This window comes from Strongylocentrotus purpuratus, unplaced genomic scaffold (assembly GCF_000002235.5).
Source record: "Strongylocentrotus purpuratus isolate Spur 01 unplaced genomic scaffold, Spur_5.0 spur5_scaffold_22, whole genome shotgun sequence".
Taxonomy (NCBI): domain Eukaryota; kingdom Metazoa; phylum Echinodermata; class Echinoidea; order Camarodonta; family Strongylocentrotidae; genus Strongylocentrotus; species Strongylocentrotus purpuratus.
In genome coordinates, this window is record NW_022145608.1 from 65,634 (window position 1) to 79,320 (window position 13,687).

The 13,687-nt window shown below is 35.6% G+C and overlaps 1 protein-coding gene and 1 long non-coding RNA gene across 2 annotated transcripts; both read left to right on the plus strand.

Moving 5' to 3' along the window:
• The first annotated feature begins 280 nt into the window (after positions 1-280).
• On the plus strand, positions 281-2,885 carry LOC115928422. The gene is made up of 3 exons (XR_004066040.1): positions 281-440; positions 861-1,004; positions 2,787-2,885. It is a non-coding gene; the product is annotated as an uncharacterized LOC115928422 (long non-coding RNA).
• Positions 2,886-2,889: 4 nt separating this feature from the next.
• On the plus strand, positions 2,890-11,385 carry LOC115928421. The gene is made up of 4 exons (XM_030995554.1): positions 2,890-2,944; positions 4,072-4,213; positions 4,781-4,984; positions 11,341-11,385. Exons 2-4 carry the CDS (start codon positions 4,133-4,135, stop codon positions 11,383-11,385), a joined length of 330 nt encoding a protein of 109 aa, XP_030851414.1. The 5' UTR covers positions 2,890-2,944; positions 4,072-4,132.
• Positions 11,386-13,687: the final 2,302 nt, after the last annotated feature.

Below are 13,687 nucleotides of genomic sequence, written 5' to 3' on the forward strand. Positions count from 1 at the left end.
GGTGAGCAAACAATAGATACATGACCCGTCAGAATAGGAGTTTCATAAAAACTAAATAGCTAGTCAGCACTGGCAAGTATTTTGATAAGTCTCATACTATTGTTGATTTACTTATGCTAATAGCGCCTTGATGACTCGGTAAATACAGAGTTGAACGCCATTTGCTTATAAGACTTTGCATTTGTTTGCTTCAGTAATCACAGAAGTTTGCTAATTGTTAAGTGCATCACAAGGCCAAATGAAAACAAAATTAGGGTGTATGGAAGTCAGGTGACATAACTGTATCAATGATGTACGTGCTATTACCACGATTACGAGGAAAAGAAGTCGCTCTTCAGAATTCACCATAACCGTCGACCACTCATATTTTATATTTTGAGAGTTATATTGATCGTCATAAAAAAAAATTGAATTTTAGACCGTGTACAAAATTTAAAGAAGTAAGTACCATGCATGATGGGTGTTCTATTCTGTCAAATTATGTAAGCAATGATGATTGTGTCTGTATTCTATTTTGTTTCGTAGTTACCGCAGTTTATCTTGTCTCGTTGGGTGTCTAGACGATGAACAACTGTATTGTTCAACTAAGTGAACAAATAAACTTCTTGCAAATTTCTTGCATTGTTTTCTCGAAACAGTGTTTACAGGTGTCACTGAATGATATAGTTATTGAATAATTTCTTTTATGATTTTATTATGTTTTCTATTGGACTTGATGATATTCTAAAATGATTTGACACTCACACGTTTTGTGACGTTTCTCCTACTGTAATTGCTAATAATAGTTATTGGCCAAGAAACATATATCGTGCTTCAGCTTATGCAATATTTTTCAGATTTTTTTTTTTTTTTTTTCACAGAGGAAGCACGTCATAATATTGAAGATGGCGAGGGTTTCGTCCAATAAGTTGATTTGTTGGGGTGTGACCGGTGCGATCATGGCCAGTATCGGAATCGTTCTCATTCCCGTCACAGATGTCGTCATTTTAAAAGTCTTGGAACAGGTAAGTTACAAAACAAGCTGCCCTATTTTATTAAATAAGAAGTTACTCTAGCAACTTTATAGAACGGGTTTGACGCAGTAGAAAGGAATGTCTTTTTTTCTTTTTAGATCTATGATCAATCTTTGCTATTTTGTTTTTATAGTAACGTAAAAAACTTGATGATACAAAGGATTGAAGACACTATATATACCATTTAACGTTATAAGCTGTGGTGAATGGTCGTGCTATAATGTTGACGAACAGACATAATATTATGCTCTCTCAACCATTTCCTGTCAGCTATACATGTTTTGTCGTTTATATTATTTGCTGATGATTCTTCAGTGTTTTTCTCACATAAAAACCCAATTCACTACTTGAAACTATAAATCTTGAAATGGAGCTTGTTGAAGAGTGGATCTGTGCTAACAAACTTTCCTTGAACTTAAATAAAACTCAATGTATGCTCTTCAGCAACTCTATTTCGGGATTGCCTGGCAATGTTTACATTAATAAAACAATTATAAACTTAGTTGATTCGTAAAAATTCCTTGGTTTTATCATTGACAATAAACTTTCTTGGAAAGAACACAACTTACATTTAAGTAAAACACTATCAAGGAACATTGGCATAATCAATAAATTAAAAATGTCGTTTCCTATTAATATATTTTGAAAAGTTTGGACTCAACGCTTATCTTGCCTTATCTTAACTATGGCATACTTGCGTGGGGTAATTCGTTTAATTACCAGTTGGACAAATTATTGATACTTCAAAAACGCGTCATACGAATAATCTGCCACACTAATAGGTTAAGCCACACTAATAGCTTATTTTTAGAAAATAAAATATTGAAAGTTCATGACTTGTATAATTTCTTTTTAGGCTGTTTTATGTTTCGATTAAATTCTAAGGAACTTCCTCATGCCATCTCGTCGACATTCAAAAAGAATCAACAACTTATCCAACCCGACAGTCTTCCTTTTTTCACTTTCACAAAATGAGAACCTTACTAAAAAAAAAAAACTTTGATTTATACTGGTCTGGTGTACTGGAACTCATTGGACATATCGCTCAAACAGCTGCCAAGTTTAATTACGTTTAAATATCACTTGAAACATAAACTTCTTCTTCGGTATGAGAATGTTTAAGGTCATCATGATTAGAGACCACACACCCGTTTTTGTTCCTTTTTTTTAATATAAATTATGTTACGAACGTATTATGTAAAGGGAACCTTAATTACAAGCATAATGCTTCCAAGGTTTCCTCCTCATTACTGCAGATTATTTTTAGCATCATTTGTATTTAATGACTTGCCATTAAATCGTTTTTATTACTGTTGTATCTATCAAATATTATGTACATATTTTGATACCTTGTCTATACCTTACTTTGTAAATTCTTTTCATATGCAGTTAATGTAGAAATAAAACCTAAATATTTTTTTTTTTAAATACAAATACCTGTATATGTGAGGATGTTGTAATCCCAAAATCTTTATCCCTCACTCACCTCCTTCATATCTTCCTCTTTCTTTCCCCTTTTCTTTCATCCTTTTCTTTCTCCTCTCTCTCTCTGTCTCCCTTTCTCTTTCTCTGCCCATTTCTCTTTGTCTGTCTCTATCTGCTCCCTCCCTTCTCCATCCCCTCTAATTCTCTCTCTTTCTCTCTCTCTCTCTCTCATCGTCTCTCACCGTCTCTCTCTCCCCCTCTCTCTCTCTCTCTCTCTCCCTCTCTCTCCGTCACTCTCTCTTCTGCTGTCCCCTCTCTCCCCACCGTTCTCTCACTCCTATGTAACAGGAGGGAATCATTGTCCCCAGCGCCCTGGCCTACCCTCTATGGGAAGAGGTCCCTATCCCAATTTATTTCCAGTTCTGGTTCTGGAACCTCACCAACCCCGAGGAGTACTTACAAGGTGGACCAGCCAGACTAGTAGAGCTGGGACCTTATACCTACAGGTGGGTAAACCTCGGACAAAGGAATGTATATAGGCCTACATAATCACCGTTATCCCACCCCCTCTCTCTTTCTCTCTCGCTCTCTTTCTCTCCAGCTTTCTCTTCCTCTCTCTTTCCCTCTTTCTCTTCCTCTTTCTTTCCCTCTTTCTCTACTTTTGTCTCTCCCTTCCTCTCTCTCTCAGGCACCATATTCTTTTTTGTTATCATAAAGAGACCTATGTACATGTATTTATTTTTAAAGATTATTATCTGGTTAAAGGTATAACAAAGTTTTGGGAAATTTTGAAAAATGGGTGGATAGGGATTCTTTACAATTTTGATATATTTGGATACCCCTGTGGATGCATTAAAAACACCAGAAATTTTAGCCCCTAAAACCTTTCTGCTTTCAAGAAAAATTAAATATAAAGATTTACCGGTGCTCCCGGTGAATTTTGATAAATTTCAAATAGCTCCTACGGCCGTACAATGGTAGCTGTGACCATGAAAATCTCAGAATATGTAGTTGTGCTATATAATTTCCGAACAAGAATAGCTAATCGGTTGATTTTAGTCAATAAACATTGTTGTATAGCTTAATTAATATCTTGACCTTGAGAGGGAGCTATTCAACATAAAGTGTTTATTATTTACAATTTCATAACTTTAGAGGCGATTTCGACCGCGACAACGATCACTAAATATTGTAGGATCGTATATGCTTCCAATATATTCATTTGAACCAAATTCATGACCCCATACCAAAACTTTGTATTACCTTTAACCAAAATGTCTAACTCAATACATCAATTGATTTTTTTTTTAAGGAAAATCAAAAAAGGTATCAGTTTTCAAAAATATCACAATTTTCCTCCTTTTTACTTTTTGACACCCCATTCAAATTGGTCTGGCGACTCCCCTGAAAATGTTGACAATTAGGTAACAAAATTTACTTGTTGGACATCGATCTCTTTCACACTCTTAATCAAGCATATGGCTTTCCATTCATACATTTAAGTGATTATACAATTAATGATATATGTAATAATAATAATAATATTTAGCTTTTATGATGACGATGTATCTCTATAATTATCAAATAAAATCTAAATAAAATCAAACTCTTTAATTTCTCAACCACACACCAGGGAGTATCGTCCGAAGGTAAACATAACTCATTACGATAACCGGACAGCAAGCTACCTCAACATGAAGAGTTTTGTCTTTGATCTGGAGATGTCTGTCGGTCCCGAATCAGACACCTTCACCGCAATCAACGGTCCTGTCTTTGTGAGTAAGATACATGACTGTGGCAAATGAAGGACATACTCCTAATACGTACTTACAAGTCGAGTCCTTCTCAATTTCCCATCCAAATGGCACCTGATAATCTGATAAATTTGGCATATGTGTCTTTATTTTTGCTAGTCCGAAATCTTTATGTGTAGATTGCAACCTGAAAATTTGATGACCTTTCCTCTCTTTTTGATTTGTCAAAATTTGGTACTGACTTCTGTGCCTCTCCATCCTGCAAAAACATAGATCCTCCCCTTCACAGTGGATTTTGGATGAGTAGAAATGGCATCTTCCATGTTTTTCACTCGATGTTAAAAGGTCCACGGAGCCAAAACCAAGTTGTTGAACATTTTGTCCCATGAAAACTCATCACTTATCTGAACTCAATTTTAAATTCGGGGTGGTATTTTTGTTTAGTAAATTCTTATCTCGAATCACAATGAAAAACTCAGTCCCTTATCGAGTATGCATAATACTCAGAAACGTCACAGTTCTTTAGTAGTCAAGTTTTGAACCATCAGCGTTCCTTTCATTTCATGACATTTCCTCTTAACCTCATAGACTATTGCCCACTGGCTCAAGAACGCCCCGGACTTGGTGCAGAAGGCTTGGGAGCTCATTCACGAGCTTTCCAAAGCAGATGTCATCATAGAACTGTCAGTGGATGGCTTCGTCTGGGGCTATCCGGACAAGTATTTGGAACTAGCCCAAAGGATTCTTGGTAAAGAAGTCATTCCTTTTACCAACTTTGGGATACTAATGGGGGTAAGCGGTTTCCGTTGTGTTCATATTGTCTAGAAGTCGCCGTTTCTCTTTTCACAATCTGTCATTGCCCATCCTGTGTTTTTCTCACTGTTTCAATCTCTCTGTCTGATTGCCTGTCTTTCTCCTTTTGCCCTTCGCCCCTTCCCACTTTTCCTTTCTCTCTCTCTCTGTCTCTCTCTATTTCGCGCCCTCTCTCTACCTCTTTCTCCCCCTCTCTCTCTTTCCACGTTCTTTAATCCCACACTGGTCTACCAATTTCAATTAATTATTGTCAGTACTCCTTCTCGCTCTAAGTATATCCTGCTCTCTCTCTCTCAGTACAATACTGGTCATGATGGTATTTTGGTCGAAACAGGTGTCTGCCCCCATCTCTCCTACCAGTTTCATTTGTTTATTTATCATCCCTTTTCGCTTTATTCCATCTCACTCTTTTATTACAATAATAGTTAATATGATGGACATCTCTTTTGTGTATACCGATGATTGTTTCTTTCTCTCTGTCATTTTCATCCTACCTCTATTGAAACGAGTGTCAGTTTTATTTAAAATTAATAACAACTAGAATTTAATTTGTCACGAGGACGAATAAGGTGGTCTGTCTTCAAGTCTTATAATAGATTATAATATTTACTATATTGAAAAAGGGAGAAGTTATATAGATATGTAAACAATGATGATCATCATGATGATCATCATGATGATGATCTTGATAGTAATGGTGATGACGATGTTGATGATGATGATGATGATCATGATCATGATGATGTTGATGATCATCATCAACAGACCATGATGACATCTGATTGAAAAAAATGAGGAGACATTTAGATAGCATATAGTCTCAGCTACAACATACTCCAAAATCAACAAAAACCAAGCGGAAATAACGGCGATATTGCTCGCAAAAGACAGGAATGAAGAATCCAGATTTGAGAAAAAGTCATCTCCCATAGGGACTACACTAAAAAAGTAATGGATCAAGTGATAATAGGGGAATAATAAAGTAAATATATTTGTTTTTAACATTATTTGTGATTCTACGTGTTTTAATAAGCAAAGGAAAAGGTACAGTGAAAGGTCAAAAAGAAAAAAAAAGGTGAAGAAATTTTTTTTTTTGAGACGCCCGGACTCGAACCAGGGACCTCGAGGTCGGAAATCAAGTGCGTTACCGATGTACCAAAACATTTCCCTTAGAGATTACACGTAAACGGAAAATGGAATTATCAAATGGAAGTATCAAATAAAAATCAAATGAAAATTCGTGAGAACTAGATTTGTAGAAAATTGTCTCAGCTAGAACATATCAAAATTTGGAAGACAATCGATCAATTTTTACAAAGATACAATCAATTTCCAAAAATATGCTGACGTCATAATATGCAAATTGGAATTTTGAGTTCGGAGGCCATTTTGATGACGTCAGAAGTTAATTGAGGGTCAAATGAGACATGAAAAAATATCTCCGAATCATACTCTATTAAAATATGAAACAAAATTGGTGTCACCTTGCATCCTAAAGAGCTACAATGGATTTTGTATAGGCATGTTTTTGCCCATATATGCTATGTATTACAAGAGCTCGCGCGCACGGAAATTGTTGTTAAACGGTCGATCATTCCGTTATTAATAGTCATAAAGACACAAACATGGTATCAATTTGTTTGTAAATATATGTGGAATATTATGAAAGAAAAAAAATGGCGATTCTATGTTGTGCAATAGTTTAACGCGCGAAAACGCGCACGCATACGCGTGTGCGCGATTTTTTATAAAATGCTTAGAATGGCCTAAAACGTATGCAAAATGATTTTGAGACGATTTTGAGCATTTAAAAATTTTGCACGCGCATTGACGCGCGGACATACGCGCACGCGCGTGTTATTTGACCTGAAATTGACCGGACGGATATTGACCTTGATCATGATAAATATGAATGAGAAATAGCTTTTGGTTATGAAGATATGATCATGAGTTGTTTTTCGTAAAATTTTACAAAATGGCGCCTAGATGACGTCATCAGTAAAGGTCAATGTTGAAAACATTATTGTGCTTTGTACATATGCCTATACATATGTGTGCCAAATTTGAAGGCATTTGATTGAGCCATTTTCAAGTAATCGTGCTTACAAAAAAGTAGTTAGATGTAAGAAAAATAAATAAATAAAGGCAATTCTAACGAAATTATAAGGTGGTCTGTACGTTATACAGCCCACCTGATAAAGGCAATTCTAACGAAATTATAAGGTGGTCTGTACGTTATACAGCCCACCTGATAAATAAAGGCAATTCTAACGAAATTATAAGGTGGTCTGTACGTTATACAGCCCACCTGATAAATAAATAAACTAGATTTGTAATACTTGTTTGGAACAAGTATAGGTGGGCTGATCCAACAAAAATTGAGACAAAATGAAGGGTACATTTGAGATAGCTTTTTGTCTCAGCTATAAAATACTCGAAGTTCAGCGTAAATGAAGCTAAAACGACGTAGATATTGCTCGCGAAAGACGGAATGTAGAATCAAGTTTTGAGAAAAAGTCATGTCCCATAGAGAATACACGCAAAATGTGAAAAATTGACATGCCTCCTTAAATCGCAAAATACGCCATGATGCCTTTGTCAAAATGAAAAATTGTGCCAACTGGTGTATAGAACTGTCTCACCTAGAACATATCAAAATTTTGAAGAAAATCGATCAATTTTTACAAAGATACAATCAATTTCCAAAAATATGCTGACGTCATAATATGCAAATTGAAATTTTGAGTTCGGAGGCCATTATGATGACGTCATGAGTTAATTGAAGGTCAAATGAGACATGAAATCATATGTCCGATTCATACTTCATCAAAATATGAAACAAAATAAGGGTCACCTTGCATCCTAAAGAGCTACAATGGATTTTGCATAGGCATGTTTTTGCCCATATATGCTTTGTATTACAAGAGCTCGCGCGCACGGAAATTTATCTTTAACGGTCGATCATTCCGTCATTAATAGTCATAAAGAGATAAACATGGTATCAATTTTTTTGTAAAAATATGTGGAATATTATGAAAGAAAAAAATGGCGATTCTATCTTGTGCAATAGTTTTACGCGCAAAAACGCGCACGCATGCGCGTGTGCGCGATTTTTATAAAATGCTTAGAATGGCCTAAAACGTTTGCAAAATGATTTTGAGACGCGCGGACGTACGCGCACGCTCGCGTTATTTGACCTGAAATTGACCGGACGGATATTGACCTTGATCATGATGAATATGAATGAGAAATAGCTTTGGTTATGAAGATATGATCATGAGTTGATTTTCCGAAAATTTTACAAAATGGCGCCTAAATGACGTCATCAGTCAAGGTCAATGTTGAAAACGGTATTGTACTTTGTACATATGCCTATACATATGTGTGCTAAATTTGAAGGCATTTGATTGAGCCATTTTCAAGTAATCGTGCTTACAAAAAAGTGGTTAGAAATAAGAAAAAGATATAATAAATAAAGGCAATTCTAACGAAATTATAAGGTGGTCTGTACGTTATACAGCCCACCTGATAAAGAATAAATAAATAAAGAAAGAAAGAAAATTCTAACGAAATCAATAGGTGATCTCTCATAGACAGACCACCTAATAAAGAATAAAGAATAAAGAAATAAAGAAAGAAAATTCTAACGAAATCAATAGGTGATCTGTCATCGACAGACCACCTAATAAATAAAGAATAAAGAAAATTCTAACAAAATCAATAGGTGATCTGTCATCGACAGACCACCTAATAATAACTACATTAATGAGGCGCTTAATACAGGCGTTTCTAGGCGCACAGGTGGTACTGTATAATTCAGTTTAATTTTCAACATGGTCAATAGCTTAAAAGCAACAAAATAAAATATTACTAATACTAATTACTAATTTATCTCTCTAACTCTACCCTGCTCTTTCTCAGACCCGACAAAAGTGATGATGGTATTTTGGTTGATTCAGGTGTCCCTCCCCCCCCCCCCCCCTCTCTCTCTCTCTCCCTCTCTTCATTCTCCAACCAGTTTCAGTTATATATTTAACTAATACTCATGCTCGTATCTCCTGATCTTCTTTTCCGTACAAGTGATGGTGTTTGGTCGGCGCTTAACGGTGCCCCCCCCCCCACTTCCCCCAAAAGTGATGATGGCACTTTGGTTCATTCAGTGTGTTTGCCTCCCCCTTTCTCTCTCACTCTCTCATTCTCCAACCAGTTTCAGTTATGTCAAGTTTCAAGTTTTACTGTTCCACATTTTACAGAAAATATAGACATACATATATATAATAAAAATTATACAATTCAATTGTAGGATAAATGAGCACATCTCAATGATTCTCAATTCATATAATAGATTAAGTAGAATGTGAGGAACCTATTAAAAAGCAGTGCTTGTATAATATAGGTTCCTGGAAAAATAAGTAATGTAGATGAAAAACAGTAGCAGTAGAGAAAGACGTAATTTAGAGGAGAGAACTTACAACACACAAAAAGGGACATTTGTATACAAAATAATGCATCAGCACCAATACCCAGAGTCACCCGGTTAAAATGCGTAGTCATCCGTGCAATTTAGTAAGCATAGCACAAAGTGATTAGTTTAATATGCATCATTAATGAACAATTAAGATTAGCATTGCAGAAAAAAAGTACTGTGGGGACGGCAAACAATTGTATTAGATGTAAGAATTTAAAAGAAAAATTCGAAGTTTGCATTTAAAGGTACTATGTCCCATTTGCAGGCCAAAAAAATGAAAAGGTTAAATTCCAACGGTATTTGAAAGACAATACTAATTTAGAACTTCCCTAGAGAAAGGGGGGGGGGGCTTGAAAATGTCTTTAAGTGGGAAAATAACGACTATTATTTTTCACATCGACTTAGTAATAATAGTAAGTAATAGTCTGATTTTTCAGACCATTGTACCGAATGGTCGTTCGTTTCATGCTGCACAAAGATTTAATCAGTGTATTTTCGGCCATGACAAGAAGTGGGTTATTGATGTAGACAAATGATTATGTACCTTTACAGCTCATTTTATGTATGTTATTACCAAAGATGAAAAAGGGTCAGTCAGTCACTCAATGGTGTCTGACAGTGAAGTCTAGAAAGTAAACGGGTTTCCTTGCATAATTTGAATATTGGGACGCTGCTAACGTTTAAATTTCACAGATAGAGCATACATGACATATTCATAATTCCTGCACAGTTCTACAGAATTTGATGTTGGCTGCAAAAGGGACATAGTATCTTTAAAGCAATTTAACGATGGTGCTTTCTTAACCTCCGAATCCAAACCATTCCAAAAAGAGGGACCGGTATACATGATTGTTTTGGGGGCAAAAACTGTCCGGATTGGGGGAGATTGAAATGGTCTATTTGTCTTTTGGGATAGGAGTAAATAACGCTGTTCAAAGCGAACATAGGGGGAATATATAAATTTGCAAATTATCATTGCTTAGCTGATACATGAAAATTCAGAGGAAATAAATGTATAAATCAGGGACTTTCAGAAAACGATTTGCAAGAAATAAAATTTTGTGTGGGCCTGGAAATCTGCCAGATTTATTATTCTTATTGCTCTCTTTTGGATCATAAAAATTGATCTTTGTTATTGAACAATTTCCCAACGCTAGCACCCCGAAATTTAGATCCGGTAGCGACAGAGTTGAATATAATATTTTTAAGACATGAGATGCAAAAAAAGATTTCAACTTTAGTATTTATTACACCTACGTTCCTAGACAACAGTTAGCATAAATGATCAATTTGAGTTTTCAATCAATAAAAAGACTAAGAAATTGAGTGGAGTTTATCTGGGTTAAGGGTAATCCATTAACCAAAACTGGTAGCTGACATAGTGTATTGCTGAAAATCATATAATTAGTTTTTTTCAGATTCAGGGATAATTTGTTTGCTTGTATCAATTCAACTACAAAAGCAATTCAAAAATCAAGAAGAATTCTATAGGATCGGGATGTGAGCAAAAAATGCTTGAGTCGTCTGCAAAGTGTAGGAACGAAAGAACCATGAATGAATTTATGAAATCTTTTATATAGATAATAAAAAGAAGCGGGCCAAGAGAGCCTTGTGGTACCTTACAAGTTATTGATCAAATACTTGTGTTACAATCATTAATAGAGACAAATTGGGTTCTGTTGGTAATAGTTAATAATAACTAGCTCTAATTTTCTCCTTCATGATCTTCTTTTGAGAACAAGTGATGGTATTTAGTCGGCGCTTAATGGTGCCCCCCTCCATCTGTCTCCCTTTCTTACTCCCTTTCTGTAATTCTTAAAATCCCATCTTAATTGATACCACTATATATTCTATCTTCCTCTATCAGTATAACAACAGTGATGATGGCTTTTGGTCGGGTGTATACCGGTGAAGATGATCTTATGATGCTCAATCAAATGGATATGTGGAACAGGGAGAAGTTACTACCTTGGTGGACTACAGACTACGCCAATGCCTTGAATGGAACAGGTCAGTAATATTGGTGACAGTGGTACTGAAAATAGTGTTAATTATTAAAATAATAATAATCAACCAATGAGAAACATATAGTTCTACTAATTAGGCTTGATAAGGAACAATGAAATAAGAGTTTGCCTTTCGAACATTTCGCGGTTCTTTTTCATACTTTGCCAATTACACTATTATCCGATACACCCGATTTTTCATAGACTCTTGTCTGTTTACTTTCAAAAGAGGATGCAACCAACATACCCTTAAAAACACCCCCAAAATTAATGGTGATAATATCGATAATAATTTTTAAAAATCAAACAAGAATGACGACAACAGTAGTAATAATAATAATAATACAAACAATAATAATGATGGTAATAATAAAAGAAGAGGAAAAAGAAGAAATAAAGAGGAAGAAATATTATAATTATGATTATGATAATAATCATTACATTCATACAGCGCTTTATACTAATTTCTCTGTGCGCTTTACTACTATTACCCCGGTTTTAACCGAATTACCCTGAAAGGCGCCCTGCCCTGGCATTCAAGGAATTTATCTTTCCGGGTACCCATTTATTTCAAGTGGGTGGAGAGTGGTAAATGGACACCAATGTTTTGCCAACTAGTGCCATATCAGTGATTCGAACTGCATACCTTGCGATCCATAGTCCGATGACATACCCACAAGACCGGCCACAACACCTTCAGGTACCCGTCATATGGAAACGTTTGCTTGTATTTGTCTCATAAAAGAATTTGATCACAAACTGACTCCCACACGGTGCTGACTGTTGAGTACTCAGGGGTCACAGGCCACTGGCTTCATCGGGCAGGTAGTTCCATTATGTGAATGGGTAAATTAACTATTACAAAATGAGGGGACTCATTACATTGTACAATAGGGACACACATTGTTTTTATTGTGCAGAACATACTCTTTTATTGACTTACTTATTGCATGAAACTATAAAACCAAATTGCATTTTGTATTCTAACAATAATTGGAGTAAAAAGAATAATAACAGGTGAATGAAATGCATAAACACCACAAACACCTGGGGAGGAAGCATTCATAAATTTGAATACATATAGTTGATAAACGACTCCGATGAAACTATAAAACCAAAATGAATTTTGTGTCCTGGCAATTGGAGTACAAAAGAATGATAGCAGGTGAATGAAATGCTTCAACAGCAACACAACACATGGGTAGCTAAGGAGCATCCATAAATTTGAATAATTTAGTTGATAAACGACTCCGCATGTGGACGTTTGTTGGAGCAGAAAGCAGTAGATTCTTAACAACACGAACCCATTTAACAGAATGTCGGAACATCAATTAAATTTGGCGCTGTTGGAAAATGCATCTTTCTACCCTGCGACTTTATGGTACGATCCAGTAAATTAAAACAGTAAAATGGCTCTTATTTTAAAAATACTCATTAAATAAAACCCAAAACTTCAGTGATATCAGAAAAAAATATGTTAAATCTTACTAATAGTTAAAAAAAAGATGTATAAACATTGTGAAAGTGTCGCATTTTACGATAAAAGACGCCGATTTGGCGAAGATGACGTCATTAGTGCGCTTGCATCAGGGAATTCAAGGTCAAAAGGTCAACTCAGACACTGATAAGTTATTGGTCGAGCCTTTTTGTTTCCTTTATTCCGACAAAATTATACAGTCAATCAAAACATGTTTAATACCAGAAGAAAGCTAACGATTAGTATTTTCATTAACCGCTCGCCCCAAAGTCGCTTGACCACAGTGAAACGAGTGAGAGCATGCGAGAGCGGCCAAAGTGTGATTGAAACTCGCTATTTGCTCTTCTCTAACGCAAAAAGAGACGGCTTTGTGCTGGATAAATGTATTTTTTCCAACAAAAGTACAGAAAATTTGCATATGGTCTTTCTATATTATACTTTATGAAATGTTACCCGAGTGAATTCCGGGCGCCCCAATGCTGGAAAGAGACGCACATTTTAGAAAACTTCACTTTTTCATGGAAAAATGCTTATTTGTTCTATGCACGCAAGTCAGATTGAGCGGATGATACAACGTTTCCATATGGGCGTCTCCGCCTAGATAAATATAGTAGTTGTCAAATATTATTATAGACTATTATTTTCTCCACATTTCAGATGGGACGATAATGCATCCATTCGTAGATAAAGATGAAGAGGTGTATGTTTACTCTACCTATGTGTGTCGGTAA

Bases quoted from the DNA above. Each gene is read 5' to 3' on its own strand.
- LOC115928421 (XM_030995554.1), top strand. From the start codon at position 4,133: ATGAAGAGTTTTGTCTTTGATCTGGAGATGTCTGTCGGTCCCGAATCA. The intron at 4,214-4,780 runs GTGAGTAAGATA...TTAACCTCATAG, and splicing joins CAATCAACGGTCCTGTCTTT to ACTATTGCCCACTGGCTCAA. The intron at 4,985-11,340 runs GTAAGCGGTTTC...TTCCTCTATCAG, and splicing joins ACTTTGGGATACTAATGGGG to TATAACAACAGTGATGATGG.